The sequence below is a fragment of the Haemorhous mexicanus genome, chromosome 5 (assembly GCF_027477595.1).
Source record: "Haemorhous mexicanus isolate bHaeMex1 chromosome 5, bHaeMex1.pri, whole genome shotgun sequence".
In the NCBI taxonomy this organism is placed as follows: Eukaryota; Metazoa; Chordata; class Aves; order Passeriformes; family Fringillidae; genus Haemorhous; species Haemorhous mexicanus.
Window position 1 is genome coordinate 809,616 of NC_082345.1, and position 23,068 is coordinate 832,683.

The 23,068-nt window shown below is 43.4% G+C and overlaps 1 protein-coding gene across 1 annotated transcript in view; it reads right to left on the minus strand.

Annotated features, from left to right (window-relative positions):
* SOX5 (SRY-box transcription factor 5) overlaps window positions 1-23,068 on the minus strand; it is a 297,551-nt gene that overhangs the window by 90,132 nt on the left and 184,351 nt on the right. Inside the window, 1 exon segment of the mRNA XM_059847991.1 lies at window positions 11,236-11,356. Within this exon segment, the coding sequence (XP_059703974.1) occupies window positions 11,236-11,356 (121 nt within the window).

The window sequence follows — 23,068 nt, forward strand, 5'->3', positions numbered from 1 at the left end:
TATTAAAAGTTTTCCCCTTTATTGTGCTTTTTTGAATGAACTGGGCAAAAAAATACAGAAGACAATTAAGGAGGTAATGCAGGGTGTTTTGTACAATCATTAATAATTATTATTGAATTAAAGTTTCAGATGTTATCAAGCCTTAATTACAGGAAACAGAAAACAAAGGGAAATAACTGTATGTATTTTCTAGAAAAATGTTAGAAATAAGCTGTGTTGGTGCACACACGTTCAGGTAGGGGGCTAATGTTTATTTTCCCTTTTTTTAATCCAACCTTCTTCAGTTACACCTTGTCATTCAAGGATTGTGATCTGCCCCTGTTAAGAATTAAGCACCACAACTTCTAGTAATGGAAGCCCAACAGCACCTGGGCTGGCAAAGCATCCTAGCAGACACTGAACTGAAATAAAACGTGCATGGTTGTATTTAAGAGCATCTCAAGTAATGCTTTGTTGACTGAAGCCTCCCAGCCATTCAGGGCTGGCCAGCCAAGCAATGCAAACCAAAATATCCACCAGGCACCCCCACTCCCCAGTGCCTCTGCACCAGCCCCAGGCCACAGCAGTTCTATTTATTTATTTACTTATTTATTTGGCAGTGGGCACAGATTTCCTGACATGCTTGGCTTTCTTTTTCTTCCCCAGAGAATGCCATTGTTTTACATTTTCCAATCTTCTTTTGCTTTCTGAGGCACCCACCTGCCTCCTCCTATCAGGGACTGAATCAAAAATCTTTCTGACTTGGCATTTTCTGGAGAGCTATCTTGTGACCTAGGCAGGGCCTCAGACACGTGAAGGCACAGAGAAAAGGAAATAAACAGTGCTCAGAGAGCCAGGGACAAAGGTGTTCAGCTGCTTCCACAGCAGCACAGAATGAGCTCAGCAGCACTCCAAAGCTCCCTCCTAAAGATGACATTCTGATCAAAAAACAGCCGTGAAAGAAGACACAATTTTTACATTTTCTACTGAAAAAAAGAAAGAATGAGGGAAATTTTGTCATCAGTAGGATGCTGATTCTTACAGCCCATTTAATGTCTACTTCTGAATGATTTGTATTAAAACACAGATATTAAAACAATCAGCTTCCATGCACTCTCCCACATCTTTCTCCACACAGCCTCAGCCCATCATGCCAATTCATAAACCCCACTATTCCCACCAACAGCCCAGAGGGAGAGCCAAGAGTAAAAGCCACAGAGAGCTCTCCAGACCCAGGGAAGGTTCTGGAACTCTGTCCATGAAGCACTCAGACACGGACACCACACGGTGCAGGAGCAACTGCCAGCCCCCCAAATGCCAGCAAAGAGCTCAGGCCCTGTCTGATAAAGACACAGCTCTTGCTGTTGCTCTAGAACATGCCACATCTTTCATTCTATCCTTGAATCTATTCCCATATCAGAGTGGGCAAACTGACTAAACGGTTTTAGCTAAAAGCTAGTTTTTCCCAGATTTTAGTTTTAGCTGGGAAATGTGTGTCTCCACGTTACATCTTTGGTAAATATCTTATTTTTAGCTGTAAGAAGTAGCTAGATTTTTTTCCCAAGCTCTAGGAGCATTTCAGGAATGTGAGACGAGACAGACAGCTCTCAGAAATGGGTATTTCCCAAGCCACTCACAAGTCTGTACCTCTGACAACACTAATAAAATCTCAAACAACCATATTACATTTCCATTTACAGAATTCATTATTAATCCAATGCATGCAGGCAGGAGCATCTTTCAGCCACCAAAAGAAACATTTTGTGCAGTCATTTCATGTTCCAAACTACCTCTCTTGTTACGTGGGGACTTCTTGTACAAAGAAAGCAGCAGAGAGAAGTTGTATTGCTGTTTTTCCTTAGTAGGCCATGTGGTAAAACATGGAGCAGATCAAAGGCTGAGATTCTGATGGTGACAGCAAGGTAAAAATCATTTCATTAGCTGGTGCATTATTGCCTAATACATAATTATTTCCCAGCTAGCTGGTGACATCACTTTGAAGAGCAGAATTCTTCAGGGCTGGCTGCATGAAGGGAGCCCAGGATTTATGCACTGCAGAGGCAGCAGCTGAAGAAGGGAAGGGGAAATGTCAGCCTGGGGAGCTGGGTTGGGGTATCAGAGGGGGAATATCAGAATATAGAGGAATATTACTGGTGCCCACTGAGGCAGTGCACAAGGCTGAGTCCTCAGGTCTCTGCCAAAACTTCATTTCTCTCTCTATGCTTCTTCTGGTCCATCTTCCACAAACATACCCAGAACCTCTTTCCTGATAATTTATGCACTGCAACTTCTTTCAATTTCAAATCACACCTTCATCCTTGCCCAAAATAATCCTCCAAGATCTTACAAGAGGATTTTTCATGAAGCACATTCACTTTCAAACCCCTGTTTCCATGAACCCTCCTGTGATGCTGCTCTGCAAACCCTTTTCTGCAGGAGCCAAGCTGTGGGTCAGGGCCAGGTGGACACCCTGTCCCAGCACACAAAATAACAGCTCTGCTTAGAACTCCATCTCCAGCTGGCTGGCTCCCAGCTCACAGGTATGAAATCATTCTGTGTTGTGGGAATACAACAATGGCCCCTAAACCATTTATATGTTTTGCAAAATTTTATCAAAGGAGTTTTTAAAGTTAAAAAACATTAGGATTTTTTTTTTCTTTAAGTGAAAATAAAGCATAAGAGTTAACAAAATGTCTGTTGTACCATTCACCAAAACCCTGAAGATGTTTTTTGTATTCCTTTTCCTGTCACTCATCTCATTTATTCTCCTTCATGGTGTAATCCCCCCTAGTGTCTTGTCTTGTCTCCTGACAGGCTGCAAGCTCTTCAGAGCAGGCACAATTGTCTTACTTGCTATATAAATCAAGTTACATGCTAATGTTAAATTATAATGTTTTGACAGGATTTTAAAGTTGAACCTGATTATATGAAACAATAGAACACTGATTTTTTTTTTTTTCCTGAAATTTTCTTCTCTTAAAAGAAGGATATCAGAAGAGGAGAAGTAGGGCATTTATTCCCTGTGATTTTTTAAAAACTCATTGCTTGTCTCCTACCTTTCAGGGACAGCAAATGCAAAAAAAGTTGGAGATAATGGAAGGAGAAAAGAAAACTGTGCAAAGAATAAGAACACTAAACAAACCCTAACACTTAAATTATAATTTCCAAGACCAGTATGCTAAACTAAATTCCATAAAAATACCAAAATAACCATTTTCTTATAGTACATTCTGTTGACTGAAAAGGAATTCTACATTCTCTTCCCCCATTTTTGACAAATTCTAGAAAAAGGCACAATAATTTTACACTCAATCTATCACTTAAGTGTATTGATAATGAACAATCACAGCTGATGGCCAGCTGACAGGTAAGGCACTGCATCTCTTCTCCCCACTCATTCAATCTCAACTCATTTTCCTCTCTCTCATCCTCTTGGTGTGATGGTGGGCATGCAGAAAAAGGAATGGGAGGCTCTGAAAGACACGAGCAGGGTTCCCTGACTTCTGGATTGAAATTAATAATAAAAAGAGCATGAAGAAGACACTACCAGTGGCTTCCAGAAGGAAATCCCAACTGGTTCAGGCCTTCCCCAGAAGGGCAGGCAGATGCTGAGAGCTGTCCAAGCAGCTGCACTCCCTGTCCCTGGAGCTTGGCAGGCCCAGCTGATGAAGCCCTGAGCCATCTGAGCCCATCTCCTTGAGGACCCTGCCTGGAGCAAGAGGTTGCACTGCAAGCCTTCAGACACCCCTGCCCACCAGAACCACCCACGAGCTCAGAATGCACATCTTTAATGCTTTTTTCCATACCTGTTGAATAAATTATGCTTACTCAAAAACTCCAGCTTCCAAGGAAAGCCAGGGTATTTCCATGAAGGTTTGTACATGCTGGTGAATTTATCAAACCAGTTTATTCTTATTCTGTTGGCCAAGTGTGGGTAATGGTGGAGTAACACCAGACATTGCCCATGGCCTAGGAGCTGAGCTGAAGCTGCCAGCCTGTTTTACAGGTCCCACTGCTCTGCCTGTGCTCTGCTGTCACTGGAATTACCAGGAGAGGCCCCAAGAGATGGGGAGCTGGGGAACTCTTCCACTCAGAAACAGCCTTCAGCTGTGCTGCTGTGCTCTGCAGCCTTGCCTCCTTCCACTGCATCTGCAACTCAGAGAGCCATCCCATCCCCACGGAGGCTGAGAGGCAGAGCTGTCCCCAAAACTGCTCCTCCCTGCTGTGCCTAGCCACAGTGCCACTGCTCTTCCCAGCCTGGGGCAAGGGAGGGCTGGGTCATATGCTCACTCTTGTCCAGGGCATGAACAGCAGCCCTGGAAGATGACCACCATCTCTCTCCACAAAGGAGCTGCAGCACGTGGTCCTCACAACACAGCTCCTGTTTTTGCCATCCTGATAAAAACACAGCCCTGCCAAAACTCTTTCCTTGTGATTTGGTGATTGTCATGACCTGCGTGTCAGCTGACCCAGTTAAATCAGAAATCACCACTCAAGGCTCTTTAGAAGACAGAAACACGGACACAGAGCACAAGTAAAACTGTAGGACAATCCACATGATACTCCATTAAACATGAAACATGTGACTGACTGAAAAACAGAGGCACATCAGCAATTTTCCCTGAGGAACTTTATGGTATTTAACTCCTAAACATTAATTTTATTGTATTATGTGAGGAACCAATTAACTGTGAGCTTCACTTTTATCAGACATCAGAATTACTGTTCAGAACATAGATGAACGGAAATTCAGCACATTTCAATTTTATTGGCTTGACTTGTTCATCTCTCATATTCTGCCAATTTTAAGAGGTAATCAGATATTTCATCAATACATTTCTGTGAATTATTTAGAACACTTCCAGCAGCAACAAGCTGATATGTAAGACCTATAAAATGTACCTATTGTATATGCAGATCTCCCCCCCATTGGGATATGGTTGAAACAGTGATTTAAGTCCTTTCAAAAAAGCCTCATGTTGATGACATCTGACTGCAAACACAACATGATTTGTTACAATAAATTATCCACAGGGCACAGGACAAATGGGCAAAGAAAAACAATTCTTGTTTCCAAAATTTGTCATATTACCCTAAAAATAACACAGGTATCAGCAAAGAAAAGAGTATCTGTTCCTGAGAATTTGCCAAAAACCTGGAAAATGTACTTGGGGTAATTCCCATTTCTGGAAATACAGACGTGGCAACTATTGCTTCCCAAGAAAAGAAAACGAATTCTAAAAACCTCCAAATAACTCAATTTCTTGCACACCTTAGTTTAGAAAACAAGGTGAGTTGTTCTTCATCTTCTACAGAAGAAATTCTGTGGAACTGAGCAGCTTCAGTCATCCTGAAAAGCCTCAGGACTGACAGAACACACCCCACGGCTTTAGGCACAACTCAACATTTCCTTCCCTTTTTGCATGATGATCAAATGTTTTAAGAGGTGCTGGGGTGCAGTTTCCTAAATTAATCCTACTAAGATCACTAATTAGGGAAGACCCATCAAAATCTGGGCTACTCTGTGTAGCTGACTTGGAAACCACTGGCAAACAGTGCTGGAAATGTAGAGGCATGGAAACCTGAGCATGCTGACCCAGAGGGCTCTGCTCTCATCCCATCCCCTTCTGCCTTTTTTCTAGCTCACCCCCAGAAGCAGAACCTTGTGCTTCCCCAGATCTTTATTTCACACCCTTTAGTATCTCTTGCATAGGAGATACAGCCAGGCCTTAATATTCCACATACAGACCCATACCTGTGTGCATTAATAAAAGATCATACAGACCCATGTGTGCATTGATAAAAGGATCATACAGACCCATGTGTGCATTAATAAATGGATCATACAGACCCATGTGTGCATTGATAAATGATCATACAGACCCATGTGTGCATTAATAAGAGGATCATACAGACCCATGTGTGCATTGATAAATGATCATACAGACCCATGTGTGCATTAATAAATGATCATACAGATCCATGTGTGCATTAATAAATGATCATACAGACCCATGTGTGCATTAATAAATGGATCATACAGATCCATGTGTGCATTAATAAATGATCATACAGATCCATACATGTGTGCATTAATAAATGATCATACAGATCCATACATGTGTGCATTAGTAAATGATCATACAGACCCATGTGTGCATTAATAAATGATCATACAGACCCATGTGTGCATTAATAAATGATCATACAGACCCATACATGTGTGCATTAATAAAAGAATCACAGAGATACCTGTGTGCATTAATAAAAGGATCATACAGATCCATGTGTGCATAAGTAAATGATCATACAGACCCATGTGTGCATTAATAAATGATCATACAGATCCATGTGTGCATTAATAAATGATCATACAGACCCATCCATGTGTGCATTAATAAAAGGATCATACAGATCCATGTGTGCATAAGTAAATGATCATACAGACCCATACAGGTGTGCATTAATAAAAGGATCACAGAGATACCTGTGTGCATTGATAAAAGGATGATACCTACAAATGACAAGCAGCTTGCTCAGAGGCAGAACTATGCAGTTTTTAAAGGGCACAATGCAAAACTTCTTCTCTTCCATCACTTGCACCATTTTTATGCTTTCAAAGCACTTCTCAAATATTAATTAGCTCTAAATAAATTCTAATTATTTCTAAGAGTGGCCCTAGCAGATCTGTATCATCTGGTGTGAAATCTGACTTCAGGGAAGTCAACAGGAACAGCTCCTCAGAGCTCAGCAGCGCTGACACTTCCCTTGCCACTGCTGAAATCTGGGAGCTGTGTGCCACAGGGAGGGCTGGACGAGCAGGAGTAACCAGTGATGAGGGTATGGGATGAGCAGGAAAGAAGGGGGAAATGACCTGAGCCAGTCTGGGGAGCCCAAGTGGGGGAGAAATGCAGCAACCAGACTCTGTTTGATTTCAGCATCAGCTGAACTGGAAGGTGCCCTCCTGCTGCTAAAGCATTTTAATAGTTGGGACACTGGGTCAACTCCTCAATCTGCTCATGCTGCCAGTCACTAACTTAGTCAACAACTAACCCTGAAACATCAGCCCTTTATAAAAACATTTCCATTATATATCTATCTAAAAATTACATATTATGTGTTTAATAACATCCATATAAAGAGGTTTGCATGAAAAATGCAAAAAACTTAAATTTCAAATAGCACAAATAACTAAATACATTGCATGAATAACTAAATACAGGGTGAATAAGTGTGTAATCAGTATTTACCTTGCTAATTGGGGACTACATAGCCCATCACATACTGCCTACTTCTTTTTCTCACATGAAAAAGTACTTCAGTCGTAAATAAAAATTTGAATATTTTATACATGCAATTATATCTAGGTATGGAGGTTAAAAATTAACTGGAACCAGAGATTATGAATCTTTTTCTCAAATAGAAATGTAATCCTAATAGAAGTTCTTCCCTTCATCTCTGCCAACTTTACCACCACACAATATGCCATAGAGAAAAAAGGGGAAGTGTCAACTTGTGTAAATTGTCCCTTATGTAATGCAAACCATCTGTTTAAAAAAACAAAACAAAATGAAAACCCAAGCCACTCCCAAGCCTGATCTGCTCTGGAGAAAAAGAAAGCAAAGGAAATGCAGTACATCAAATTGGAAACCAAAGACCATGACCTGCCATGCAACCACGGAGAAAATATTTACCCCTCTCCTCCCTTTATTTACCCAATTCTGAAAAATATTTGGAAAAGCATAATTGAATCATTTGCTCTGCACATAATAGAGACTGATATTGCTGGGTTTTTTTGAGCATTTCATCTCTCTAGAATGTTTTCCATCGGGCTGGAACCAAGCAGAGAAAGCTCTTTGTTTCCAACCCCACATCTCACAGTGGTGCCACACTGGCTTAGAAGGTCCCCGAGTCCTCAGTCACAGCAGCCTGGCAAAGGATGGGGAGAAAGGATCAGTGCACCTCTGCCCTGCCCCTCCTTGGGTATCTGCCAGGAAAGGAGTCCAAAGGGACCCCTGCTACCAACTGGCACGATCATTTTTGTGCTCTCCTCAGCCTAAATGCTCAGAAAAGAAAGTTTGTGTAGAGAAAGCAGAGCTCTTCTTTCCCAGGCTCTGCCTGGTGAGTGATGAGTCCTTTGGTAAGCCCTGCCTGAGGAACCCTCCCACTGACACACCTGAAACCACTGGGACTCACATCTCACCCTCTCTGGCGAGGCACAGGTGGGTCACTAAGCACTGAGGGAGTTAAATTAGCCTTTATCATCTAAGCTGAATGCAAATAAAACAGCAGTACAGCTATCCAATATTTCTCTTTTGCCCACCCTGAGCCTTGCTCACACTCCAGCTGGGCTGAAGAGACCAACAGCTCCCACCACAGCCCCTGCAAAGGTTTCCACTGGGACCAGGCTGCTCTTTAATCCCTTCCCAACAGCTCCCATCTCAGCTGAAGCAATCTGAACAGCCTGGACAGAAACAAGTTTGAGAATGCTTAACCAAGAAGCTTGGCCCATACATCTCCTTCTGGAGCCCTAAATTCTCACAGGGGCAGGGTGCAGAGCAGCATAAATGTTCCTTTGAATGTGTCTCCAAAGTCAAGGAGCTCTGCATCACTAGCTGCCTATGAAAATACTGGTTGTTGCAATAATTCTCTCTTCCTTACCCAAATTCTCAAATCTCACTTTTTTTGAGGAACAGTGTGTGAAAACTTTCATAGCTTCATGTTCTTTGTGACTGAAACTGAAGAGTCACATGGACTTTTTATCATTCCTATCTGCAGGTTGTTATTGCTAATAAATAATAATAATAACTGCTAAATGCTTATAAATAAATAATAATCACTGGAGAATTTCCATCAGTCAGCCACAGAAAACAATTCTGAAAAATGCACTCAGTCCAGAAGGAAGGGCAGGTTTTCCAAAAGGACTGGGAAGATGTGGAAGTGAGACTCCATTTTTGTCAGGCACATACTCTGATTTTAAACCACAGAGTTTAAAAGGCAGTCGTGTACAGGAGATGCTGGTGGGGTCTTTGGAAGTTCCTAGGAGGGCTTTGGTCCCAAAGGCAAACTCAGTGAAAATCAGGCAATTAACCCTTTCAGAAGCTGAGCAAATTAATCTGCTGGACATTCTCTGTGCTGGTGCCACAGCCCAGCCCAGCTCAGCTCAAGCCAGCACAGGTGTCTGCATACAAGAATTTGGGCAGTACCCCTAAGGCTCAGATCCTAGTGCCTTTGTCACTCTTAAGAGGGAGGTTTAATCTCCTAAGTCACTCAGGTGCTTAACAAAATTGTACCCAAAGCTCTCTGCCTTACAGACTTTGCCAAGTGGACTGATACACAGTAGGGCAAGCCAAAAAAGTGGGAGAAATACCTTTTAGTGCTCTGTCAAAAACATGACTTGCTGTGAACATACTGTGGTTTGAAGGCAGCTAGGTGAAGCTTTCCAGGTGTGGCTAAATGAGAGTTTTTGTTTACTCCAGATGCTGAGTGAAAGGAAGAAACCCTTTGGACTACTTATCACTTCTCCTCAGCTTCTCAGCCAAACTCAGCCAAACATGCCAGGCAACCACCAAACACAGAGCTGCCTTTTTCCACTGGCTCCTGCTCAGCCCTGCATCTTGGCACGCTGCTCATTGCAAGCCTCACTGCCAGAAGCAGCAGAAACTTTGCTCTTTTTGCCTTTCAATTTTCAGGGTTACACAAACACGTGATGTCACATCTATTTCACAGATGTGAGGAACTACAGGAGCATCAGGGAGTTAATATTCCAGAGATGTGAGGAACTACAGGAGCATCAGGGAGTTAATATTCCAGAGATGTGAGGAACTACAGGAGCATCAGGGAGTTAATATTCCAGAGATGTGAGCAACTACAGGAGCATCATGGAGCTCATGTGCACGCACTACAAGGAAGGGAAAAAACCACCTCAGCTCCTCCTACCCCAACTGGGCTTGACTAACATGGAAACAATATCATCTGCCAGACCTGTCTAACAGGGTGCTTTGCTGACCTTTTCCAGGCCCACAGTGATGGTGGCGTTCACATTCAGCGTGGCTCACAGCTACACATTCTGCAATGTGAATCACTGAGAGGCTGAGTGTGTGAAATCACTGGAAGAACTGAATGAGACCATGTTTTGGCACTGCAGCTGCTGAGGGATGGGAGGTGTTTGGAACAGTGTTTGCAATAGTGGTCCTAGTCTGTAAAATATCAGGAAAAGGTGTTAGTGGCCAAAGAAACTGAGCTAGTGCTCAAGTGCTGTGTCTGTGATGTTCAGAAGCTGAGAGAAATCTGAAATTGTGGGCTAAACCAGCTTAACTAAAGAAAGCTTTTTATGTTCTGAGTTCACAAAAAATGCAGCAGTGGCAAGTGCTGAGTAACTCAAACCAAGTGATGAATTAATGAGTGAGTCAAGGATGCAGATGGATACAGTGACATGGACATAACAAACACCCAAAGCAGACAGAGAAAGGAGGGTAGAAGAAGCAAGTCCCGGATAACTCGGCAGAAAACCGATGGCAGAAGAGTTCTACAAGTGCATGACAACAAGTCTATGAAATTCATGCTCTAGCTAAGTTTATTCACAGAAATAAAGTTCCTTCATTATTTCTTAACTCATACTTATTCTCATCATGTTGACAGGACGATGAAATCCTATAGAAGGCTTAAATAAAATATAAAAAAAATCTGCGGAATGTAGAGAACAATACAAATCTTTCAAAGATTAAAAAAAGTAGATGCTATATTTTTAAGTGTTAGGCTCTCACAAATATCCTCCGAGTTTGTGTTAGTCCATCAAACTGAAAGGCATATGCTATCTTTGATCTCTGTGCAGAACCTCCGTTGAGATTAATGTGAGCTCTGTGTGAAGAAAGAGACTAGAATAGGCCCTCAGTTCACAAATAGCAAGCAGTCTGCTTCAGGAAAAAACATGTTTTCTTACAACAGTGTTGAAATTTATTGGGAAGTTTCGAATAGCTTCTCTTCAGATGCAAGTTTGTGGTCATGAGCATGTTCACTTGTCGGAAAGACCTGTCAGGGATGAGGTGCACAAATGCACCTCTTGTGTCAGATGTCTGGCTGCTGTGTAGGAACACCTCCTTCATCTCTGACAGGCTTTCCTCAGGCTGGAAAACCAATGCCCTGCTCCACACTCGTCTCTGCAGGCTGCTGGCTTTGTCCATGACAGGGTGCTACTCCCATACCAACTGTGCCCTGCAGTGCCCACTTCCAGCTAAAGAAACCCCCAGGACTTACTGCAGCCCGCCTTGTAGCTGAAGCCAGGAGGAAGGAGGAATCCTTGCTGGGCAGCTGCTGCTAGGGTTCGCTGGTCTGGGGGGAACACGGGGATCATCAGTGGAGGCAGCTGACCCTGGACCTGCTGAACAGAGAGGCAAAATCAAACACAGAACTTCGGGGGGACAATGTCTGGCAGCGAGCTCTCTTTCACTGCTGATCTGAGAGGTCTGCTCTGAATTCACCTCTTCATATTGGGGTGCTCCAGCAGCAGCAACTGTGGGGCTTCATCTTCATCACCAAACACTTCACACGAACGCCATGGATCCAAAACAAACTGAAACGTTTCACCAGGGCATATCTGTATCCCACTTAATTATTCTCCCCACAGTTCATGATGACTCACTTATCTCTGGTGGAGGGGGGTACTTCCTTCTCTTTTACTGAACTGTGGAGCAGCGTCTGTCTCAGACAGTAGCTTTCACCCTGACCAAGCCCAAACACAGACACCACCTCAGAAAGGAGAAGTCAGAGCACCAGTAGCACACAGCACAGCCAGTGCTGTTTTTCTGCTCACACACGTGCACTTATTTGTACATGTGGAAAGATGAATTCCCAGAAAAAAGGCTGAGAGCCTTTATTCACAAATCAAACAGCCATGTCCGAAGTGCTGGGGGTTCAACTCTGCACAGCAACTCTACACAACCATGCAAGGCAGGAAGTGGAAAATATTATATTGTAAGTGGATACTGCAGGGGACTACAGCCATGCAGAAATTAGTCACCAAAGCTGGAAGTGGGCCATGGACAACGTCTACTGCTGCTGCTTTACCCAGTCCCGGTAACAGCTTTTATAACTGATAGAAATGGAAGCTGTCTCTGTGTTTCTCACAGATGAGAAACACAAAGTTTGCTGGATTAAAATGCTGAATGTCTCGTTTCAATTTAACCCCCCCTGCACTGACCAGATCAGTCAGTCAAGAAGGACTGGCTCCTTTTTAAGAGAGCTGATCTAGATTTTCATGGCACTGTAAAGCTGAGGCACTGAAGAGATAGAGATGTCTTTGAAAACTAGAATTTATTTTGTGGCTTAAGTAGCTCAGAAAATCAGAGTACCAACAGACAGCCTTCTATGCTGAGGGGTGCAGGAAGGTGCCACCCCTGCACTGCTGCCTGCCAGCAGAACTGGGAAAGAGAACCTGCCCCAGTCCTGGCTGCCACTGCTCACAATGCACCATTTGCACTTCATTCTGTTCTCATTCCTTCTCCTTGAAATCCAGGCCACGGCTCGGCTCACCCAACACCACTACCAGGCAAAACAGTGACACGAAATTTGGGATTACCATCTCTTTTAATTTATGCCTGGAGCTGGCAACACCCCTGTGTGTGCTGACTGTGTCTGCATGGTCTGAAAGAATTCCCAAGGAGAGAGTTCAAGAGCACTGTTGACAGAAATTCTTGCAGTGAGAGATTGAGGCTGAAAGATAGAGTAGATGTAGCTCCACTCACTGAACCAGCTTGATCCATTTTTTGTTACTTCAATATTTGTCTTTCTATTCTGATCCTGTTAATTAGAAGGCATACATATTTTCAGCTGAATTACAGGAGCAAAAACCATAAAAAATGTGATTTGCTCTCTATCTGCACAGATATCCTTGAGCTGTCCAATACCTGCCTTTGCTTCACGTGTTCATTTTTTGTTTGTTTTGTTTGAGGTTTTGTGGTTTGCTTTTTTTTTTTTTTTTGGCCTTTTTTTTTTTAAGACAAAGACAAAGTAACTGAATTCTTTCAGAACAAAAATGAACAGCCATGCAGAATTTTTGCATAGTACTCTTCTTCGGCAAAAAGCCACAGAACTTTTTTTTTAAATGGTTTCCAAGGATGAAAGTGACTTTGCCAAGCGAAGAAGCTTCAAAACAGGACTCAAAAAACACTAATAGAAAGACAGATGGTTCTACTAAGTGCTTTGCTGCCAAAAAAAATGTTAAAAAAAAGTGAAAAAAATGGAGTGATGTTATTGAAGCTGACTGCAAAGTTCTCTGATGACTGCAAATACTCTTGTCCCACTGCAAGTGTTAACTCTGCCTCCAGGGCTAATATAACTGAAGCACCACACACACACAAATTGTCATTGCCAAGCCCACAATGTAGCTTAAGTCTGCACTTGATTCCAAGTGACTGCCAAACACACGAGCAAAACACCACGCTGAAAAATTCCCATTTAGGAAAACATTTACCAGGAAAATGCCCTTTCTTCCTAAATCTGACTGCTGCACTTCATTTTTTTTTCGGATTGCTGCTCCTCTTTAGCTCTCCAAGGGGCCTTGCAGCCCCTCGTTTCAAATGACACAACCCTGTTTGCATTAGGGAGGCAAAAACCATGGAGTGATGAGGATGGTTTGCATGGATATAGGAATAACACAGTCAAAACAATGTGATTTTCATTCCAGGATGGAATGTATGGAGCAGCACTCAGCTACACTTCATCTTCTCCTGAACACAAATAAATGCAAACATTTGTTTATTTTAATCCTATTACCTGACACAATATCATACAAATGATGGACTCTTCATTTTTATGGCTCATTTAACTACTACATTTTAACTCATTATGTTTATTATTATTATTATTATTGACTGGAATTTCTAGGATACAACTGCTTCAAGTGGCATTGAATACGGGCCCTCCTTCTGAGTTTTACAGCTAAGGTGTTCCCCCTTTTTTTTTCTTTTCAAGGTATGACCACATCAGTTAAATCTCTCAAATGTTTTTTATTATCAGTTAAATCTCTCAAATGTTTTTTATTTTTATTGGAAGCTCACATACCTTCCAACATTTTCTGTAACTTCTTGATAGTGCATTTCTAATTTGAATATAAAGGACTGCAAATCAGGGCTGTGTTCCAGGCCCTGCAGCTTGTTCTGCTAATGGACATATGTCCATAAAAAGAAATACCTCTTCAACAATCTAATAATTCACACAGCTGTCAAGATTCTCCACTGGCCAGCCTCTCTCAGTGTGGCCTCTTCTCAGCTGTAACATCCTAAAGGAGACAACTGTATTTTAAACCCTCACAAAGTTCCCAATGGATTTCATGAGCTACAATTTCACCTTGTAACTCCTAGCCTACTTTAAGATGTTGGTCTGGAGGACACAGACACAATCCCCCAAGATTTTCCTGCTTTTCCATGCTGCTGCCCCTGTGAACCCTTCATTATTTTTTTCTCTCCTCTGCCCAGCTGTGGCAGGGCAGGGTGAGTGAGAGGCTGCTGTGGGCACCACACCAGGAAACCTTCACAGCTTCCACTGAAAATCCAAAAAGGAGCCCAGCCCTAAAGAAGTTATCAATGCAGAAATCAGTGTGAGCACATGACAGGCAGCCAAGAGTAAATCTACTGGCCAAAGGGGAACCACCCACAGCTGCCTGCAGGGATTTCTGAGTTTGGAAAGTGCCTCAGTGTATCTTTATTTGTTCCAGTGCCTTTGAAAAGTCTGGCCCTAAATGGCTTACCATATCAAAGGGAATTTGTTGGCAAACTGGAGCCAGCTCAAGCTGTTGCAGCCTGGGCCAGCATCTTCAGCAGTCTGTGCGTGTCCTTTATGCCCTGACAGGACAAACCCAAGCACACAAAGACACTGCCCTGAGCACAGTCCCAGTTCACGTTTCCAGGATTCTCTGCTTCGTTGTAACTGTAGTATTTCCACCTAAATGCTGCTCCCCCATCCCCTTTTAGGAACATACTATGGTTACCACAGCTACCTAAGCAGCAAGCAGTGTTTTTAACAGTTACCCCCACTGTTTGTTACTAGCTCCTGCTGCGACTTCCTCGAATTTAGGCTGCAAACACTTGACAGCTACAGTTCTATTTTCTGTAGAAACTCGTGTGTGCCTTGGGTCACCATGTAAATAGCTACACAGGAAAAGCAGCTTAAAGGAACATTAAGATGGCAAAGTTGGACATTTGTGGCTTGGGGAATGCCAGATCAGGGAAGCATGCATGACCTTAGTTTGGCTCTTCATTGCCCCTGCATCCAGACAGAACCCTTAAAGGTCAGAGCTTCCCCTCCATATGACTCTTGCTTCATATAGAAGGCTTATCCCATCTCTCAAGTGACATAAATCCACACTTTCAGCAAACCCAAGCCCCTAAAATAGCAGCTGCTATTAGTTCTATCTATTTTCTCTTCATACACTTCCCCCAATTTCATTTCTGCAGCTGTTCATTACATATTTATTAGCATCAACTTTTAAACAAGTTTTCCTCTCTCCAAGGTAAATATCTCAGTGCATTTCCCAGCATATATATATATATATATATATATATATATATAAAAAACCTTTTCCACTGAGGGGCAGATTCTGCTATGCACCCACCTCTAGCTCTTCAGAAGCAATTCCATTCCTTTTGGTGAGGCTGGTGATGGACAATGAATTGCTGAGTGTGGGTCAGAGCAGCTGCTAAAAGCAGCACTCTCTGCTCCACCCCCTGACCAAACTCTGCCCAGTATTCCCTCCTGAGCTGCTCAGAGGATGCCCCTCAGGAGCTGCATGAGCACCTCTGCTGAAATGGACTCCCACGGGGTTTGTTCACGTAGAAGTGTGGCTAATTTTTATTTTCATTGGAGTTCCTCTCAGCTGCCCCAAATAAGTTCAGATTTTTCATTCCTAGAGCAGTGGATGCACATGAATGATTTGATTAACTTCAGAGTGTTGCAGGAGTATCTTCTTGCCTGTGACTTGTTTGGAAGTTAAGCATCTCTTCTGCCGTTCAGGGAAGAATGCAACGCACATTTCACATGCAGCAACACAAATCTGTCCTTCAAAAATGACATGTTTAATTGCATTTGTCCCCCTTCCTCCAGAAACACTTGGCTCCCAGTGCCACACACTCTGCTGAAGGACTGCATGCTTTAATTAGCACATGTGTTGGCCCTCCTTACCTCACCCCCCTCCCCGTGTCTATCTTAGGGGAAATAAAAATATATGTCCCCATATAACTACAATCTGCTATTTTCCCTTTCAGTGATGTTTAAAATAAGACAGGAAAATGTTTTTCTCCTCTGTGTATCAGTTCCCAAAGTTGCCAGAAGCATGTCCTGAGCCCACAGAGCAGGAAGCTCTGCCCATCCAGCTATGGGGTGATCCCTCCTCCTCCTCCTCCTGAGCTTGGGGTGCATTTTATGGGCTGCTCCCTGGGTGTCCAGGATCACAGCACAAGGAGGGTGCCATGAGGCAGAGGTGCATTTATCCTTCCTGATCACCTCCTGTAAGCTCTCCTGCAGGGGATGATCTGGGCCCTCAATGTGACTCCCTGTGCTGAGCAGGAGGCTCAGACAGGTCACAGCAGGATCCCAACTGCAGTGTGCACCAGCTGGGCTCAGCCCTGAGCACTGTCCCTGCCTGCTGCTCCCACAGCTGGCACCCAGCTCTCACAGCACTGACCCTGGGACAGTGACCCAGGGGTTCAGGGCCACAGCTCATCACCCACAGCTGACACAGGCTCCCCTCCTGCTGGCACAGGACAGCTTTGCTCTCAGGGCTGGCGTGGAAAAAATGCTCAGTTTGGTGGGATAGGGACACAATCCCTAAAGGATGCAAGCTGGCACATGGAAAACACAAGGAACACACTTTCAGAGTGCATCTCAGGGAAATCCACGAGTGTTTTCCATTTTAAAAAAGCAAGGCTTTCCAGGCTGGACACTTTCCACCTCAGCTCAGTCCTCAGGAGAGCCTGGGTGTCACCACCAGCATCCTTCTCCAATCCCTCTCAGCACAAAGCCTGTAAACTCACACACAGCCTTTTGAACTAAGTGCAGCAAAGTGCCTGACACTGCCAAGGAATACAGACAGGAGCTGTTTCCATGTTGATAACTTCCTCCCAGGGCTTCCCTCCTCCAGCTCATGCCACAGCACAAAGTGCAGTGCTGACAGACAGACCTCCAGCAGCACTTGGCAGGACAGAGGCCAAAAGGACCTTTTACATTCAGGAACAACCCTTGGACACTTCCAAAGGAAAAAGGCAGTTCATTTGTTGCTCATTTGTTCACTTCTGTAACTAAAATAAAGAACTTCAAAACAGTTTTTTAAAATATTTTACTTAGTATGGAAAAAAAGAGAGGAGAGAAAAGCAGGAAGATGCCTTTTTTTGCACAGAATGAGGTTTAACAAGTATTCTTGTTTGTGCAACTTGGCAGGTGAGTTACCTAGAGGGCAGCTCTGCCACAAAGGTACTGAGCAAACAGCCTAAACAAAAAGTACATCAACCAGAATTCATTCCAGCTGTTTTAAGACAAAAGCCCAAGAGCTGACAGAGGGAGAGCTGCTCCAGACTGCTCAGCACCCCAGTGAGGGGGGTCTCTAGCCAAAGCAGGACCTCCAGAGCCAGTGCCTGGAATTCAGGTAACAGCTACCCTGCAGGACTGAAGTGCACCCAAAGAGCCTTTCCTAATCCCAGCTCAAGAGCAACACTAAAAATGATTTGCCCTTTCATTTCTATAAGAGAAGAAGATTCATTGTTTGGTGGATTGAGCTGCTTGTTTCATGAAGAGGCTGAAGTTAGCAAGTGGGCTGTTGAGGCATGATGACCACAGTTTTGGGCACATCATCTCACCTCCCCTTCCTTGATATTCACACAAACACTGAGTTTCTCATGGCAGCTTCCAAGCACCTGAGCACTCTGTTTAAATGTTAGTGCCCTCCTAGAAGAATAAACCAGGACTGTAAGGGAACCCTGCCACGGATTCTGGCTGTCAGAACTGCTGACTGAGATGCTGTACTGTTCTTTTTTTGTGGTTTGTTGGCCACCAGCAAGTCGCTCCTAAGTGCAAGTGTCAGGATCAAGAGTTAATGCACAAAGTCACTTCCCTCAAAGTGGAAATCTCTGGGCTTGCAGGAGTGCCTGGTGCTGCTGCAGCATATGACAGAGCACAGGTTCCAGATGCCTGGCTCGTGCTCTCCCCAGCGAGCCCTGGGCCAGGGCTGATGGCTGCAGCACAAAGCCATCCAGTGGAACATTTGTCAGGGAACAGAAAACAGGTGGGAGCTTTCCTGATGTGATTTAGAAGACAGCATGTAGGATAATTCCTTGAGCAGCACGTGCACTCTTTTCTGCAGTTAGCTCATCTATGATAGATGGGTTCAGTTATTCACAATATAATGAACTCTGGGCTTATTTGTACCTGCCAGAAAGAATCAGGGACTCAGAGCAATGTTCCTCCCTTGTCACTGCTGACAGCAGCCTTTCAGAAGGCATCTGGGCAAGGCTCCTGATCTCCTACACCCGGGCTAGAAGCACTGGGGAGGGAGGCTGAGTTTTGCCAGGTGGGTGCCAAGCCAGCCCTCCTTCCCTCCAGAGGCACTGCTTTGGTGCTCAGTGCTCTCCCTCCACCAGCTCCACAGGGTTTGTGCAAGGGCATCACAGGCTGCTGCCAGAGCAGCTCTGGAAGCAGGAGTGACAGTGAACACTGCTGTGCAGAGAGCAGGGAGAGCACTGTTTCTGCTTCAGGAGGTCTGAGGCTCCAGAGAGGAGTGGTGAATCAAGAGGACTGTTCCTGTAGGAGCACAGGGATTTTTCAAGCTTGACTCTGCAAATCTTAGCACTATAAATCAATGGCTGGACTATAAAAACAAGTAATGGGTGGGAAGGCTCAGAACTGCTGTGGGGCTAGAAGAGAGGGAGAAGAGGAATAATCCAAAAATGACTTTTCAAGAACTTCCATGAATATTGGAAGCCAACAGACTCAGCTGAGGACAAGGCAATTAGTAAATAAATGGACAGGAAATAAACTCCAGTGTCACACACCCCACAGGCAGAAGCCTGGCTGTTTTCTGACAGGAAGCTCTGTCACCTGGGAGAAATGCCCCACCTTGCCACCTCTGCAGTGCTTCCAGGGCCCCTCGGGGCTCATCCTGACACCAAAGTATTGTTGAGAATGTTTTTGTGCAAAGGGTGCCAACAGGACCATGAAATGCTCAGCTGCAAAACTGCCCAAAATGGTTTTCAGGTTGAGAATGCAGCTTAGGCAATTCATTCTAATTTTCTAAAATAATATTCATATTGCTTCTAAATATTCTCTGAATTTATTCTGAGCATGGTTCTTGCTCCTGTGTAGACTGAAGTAAAGCAGCTTTTGGGGAGTGAGCCTATTCACAAAAGATTTCAATAGTGTGTTTTCCTGCAAAAATCAAGAAATGGGTGGTAAGAGCACGGCTGATGCCATCACACTTTAAAAAGTGTATTTTTTGTCATTTGAAGTTATTCAGAGGCACCTGTCTAAAGGCCAGCTGCTAAACCTCTCCCTTCACCCCCTGCTGATTTTTCCATAATATATTCAAACACCAGTAACTAATAATTTGGATGTATAAATGGCAGCAGTATTTTTCCTGTTCCAAACCCCCAGATCCTTACACTGGAACAGGGAGAACAGCTCCAGTCAGGAAACCACTGCACTTAGGAGATGATGGCCACTTCCATGACCTCATTTCTGACACAATGCTGAGGGTATCCTTTCAAACAAACCCCTAAGGTTTCAAGATGTATTTTTCACTCAGTATCTCTTTGACAAATGGAGTATCATTAATTAAAAAAAAACCCAGCAATTTCAGTGTGTGGGCGACGGGGAAGAAACAGGGGTTATTTAATATCATGTAGTGGGCAGAAATTCAAAACCCATTCAGCTGCTGAATAGTGCAATGCTATAAACAAACAAGAAAGTCTTATCAAAGTCATCCACTTCAAATCATACCATCCAGAAAGAGAGAGAAAAAATAGACTTAGAGGACTAAAAAAAAAGTGTCTGCACTCCAAGTCATTCCCTCCTCTTGCCTTCCTTAAACAGAGACATAGTTAATAAAACTGTATACAAACTAATGAACTACAGGGGAAAAACATCCTTCATGTTTGATCAGTGCAGGCTCTTGCAGAACTGGCTCTGCTCATAAAACCTCAGACTAAAATCCACTGACTAAACCCTGGGAATGGCCCCTCTTCTTCCCCCTGTTTTATTATTATTATTATTGTTATTAAATCAGGTACAGGTGTCAGGGTAAGTGTGGTCTCCAGTGGCATCACTTTCAGAGCACAAGCAGTTACAGCACTCAGTGTCATTCTTTTCTGAAGACAATATGCTACCATTATTATTATTATCACCACCACTGTTCCTGCTGTAAATTGAGTTTCATTGCTTGCTGTAAGACCTTAGAGATCCCTGCTCCATGAACAAATGGCCAACTCTGAGCACATGTTACTAGAAATCCTTGCAGCAGGCACAGCTTCAGTGCTGGACAGCCTCTACTGCTGCCAGGGGCATGCACAATGAATGCATGTGCAATTTCCAATCCCTCAGCTGCTCAGACTTGTTTCTGCCTGTCCCTTCTGACAGGGGAACTGCTCCCCAGCACAACTCAGGTTTGCCATCAGAAGTTTGATTTCAAAAGCAGAGCAGACTCAAGTTGCAGAACAAATACAATCTCAGCAGAAACATCACCACTCTTCCATTCACCTCCTGATGCTTTTTGTGCCCCGTTACCAAAATCCTCATAAAAAGATGTTATTCACAAGGATTTTGTTTGGGAACATTTTCTGAATAGGGCTGAAGACAGTCTCTAATTTTGTGCCTACAATCTAGTGACAGCAATACAGTTAAAGCACAATTGGCTGTAGGCAGAGTGGTAAAATTTAGACATCTCATCATCTGATTTCTGTGTACAGCCAGGTAAGCAGCTGGCCAAATCCTGCAGCTTTTTACTCCACTAAATTGCAGCTACAAATATTTTGATTGCCCAAACACTGTATCTTCTTCTTTGCTGTCACCTTCAGTTCTCCCTTGTCTTCCTCCACCCCTTTTATTATTAAAAATATGAGGAAAACCACAAAAAGGAAGAAAAGAGGGAAAAAAAAGAGACTATATGCAATTGTTTCCTTGGCACTGGCAGACACAGCCCTGCAGAGGAGAAGGAAATTGCCCACCTCACCAGGGCACCTCTCCCCTGAGTCAGGTTTCATGTCCCTGCAGTCAGACACACACCTGTGCTGGGCTGGGCGTGGCCCAGGGTGTGGCTGGGCGTGGCAGCCCCCCCTGCACCCCGGCAGCCCCGGCAGGTGTGCCCAGGGGAGGCAGCAGCTCTCACAGCCCATGCATAATGCACGAGAGCAGGATCTCAGCAGAGGGGAGAGCACAGCACAACGAGCACCAATAATCTCTGGGTATTGGCTCCCGAGTCTGAAGGAGTTCTTCAATGTACAATCTTTTTTGTCAGCCTTGGCTGCCTTTAAATATACACATACCACACTCCCAGATCCATTTTTAAGCCACTATAGGTATTAGAGGACAATTTACATGTGATTTGCATTTTTTTCCCTCCGACTGTGGTTTTGGTAAGTCTTCCAAACCTAATGACTGTTCTTTTGGCCAGCAGCATAAATGCTGTAATCACACAATTATTGTGCTGGGAACAGTTTAATTCAGCATTTTGTTCTCAACCACAGAACAATTACTCAACAATTTTGGTTAACCACACCAGCTCGCTGCCTGGAGAGGAAGCAGAATATTCACAAACCCATTGTCTTCCACAAAGGCAGGGAGCAGATTCTTATCCACTGTCTCTGTCCAGCCTCTCTTTGCTCCTTGGGGAGCTCCCACACTCTCCCTTAATGAAAATAAACTTTGAGCACATTCATCTTTAGCTGCTGAGTGTTTAACTGTGCATTTGCACACGCAGGGAAACGTGTCTGGGACAGAAGGGTGCCAGGGAGCACTGCAAGAAGCTCTGAGATTGCTCCAGGGGCATTATCCACCTTTTCTGGCACAAACCCTGGGCACCCAGGCTTTGCTAAAGTTCTGCTCTTGAGCCATCCACTCCTCTTCAGGAATAAAAGGAATTTTCTGATCAATTGATTTATTCCCAGTGCTGTTTCCATGGGCAGACCAACACATGCCAGGCTTTGACCTGACTCCAGTAAAGCCAGCAGAACTTCTGGGACCTCAGCAGGAAAGGATTTAAGTTAGCAAGCCAAGTTATCGGGATCCTTACAAATTTTCTGCTCCAAATTTCAATTCTGGAAGCATTTTACCCAAGCAAATAAAAATATTTTAGTAATTCCATTCCCACTTTTGTTTTTTGTTTTGTCTTGCCAGTCACTGGGAATATTTTCATTCAGAGCTGTGAATCTAAAAAGTACAACTCTGGCAGTGCTGCTGAACAAGTAAAATTAAACTAATTAAACAAAACTGACTCAATAAACTTAATTTGACAGTTAGATCAGAAAGGCAACCAGCAGTAAACACGATGAAAACATCAAGTAATAAATGATTGTTTAAATGCCTTTAGCTTTTAAGAAGTATTCAGCTCAGAAAAAGGACTTTGTAATCAGCATAATTTTTTTTCAGGACAAAATTTGACCTGTAGGAACTTTGTGTTGAGTCCTTGCTCTGCTGAAGTCAAATACAAATAGATCCCAATGGCACTCAGCAGAAACAATGAAAAAATCATTCATTTTAATATATATATTTATATATATATATATATATATATATATATATATATATATATATATATATATAAAATTTAATGTAATTGAATTTTTTTTAAAAAGGACAAGGCATCTGTGGAGCAGAACACAAGAACACAGGTTCAAATGCCCTCACCAGCAGGACACTGAGCTGCTGCTATTATTATTATTATTATTATTATTATTATTATTATTATTATTATTATTATTATTGACACCTATTTTTTCCTCCATCTATGACATGAGCAGTACATCTTGTTTGAAAGCCCAGCTTCAGCAGAGGAGGAGACAGGCCTTGTCTCTCACGAGGTGAGACCCATGGGAATTGCCATAAGGACACAGAA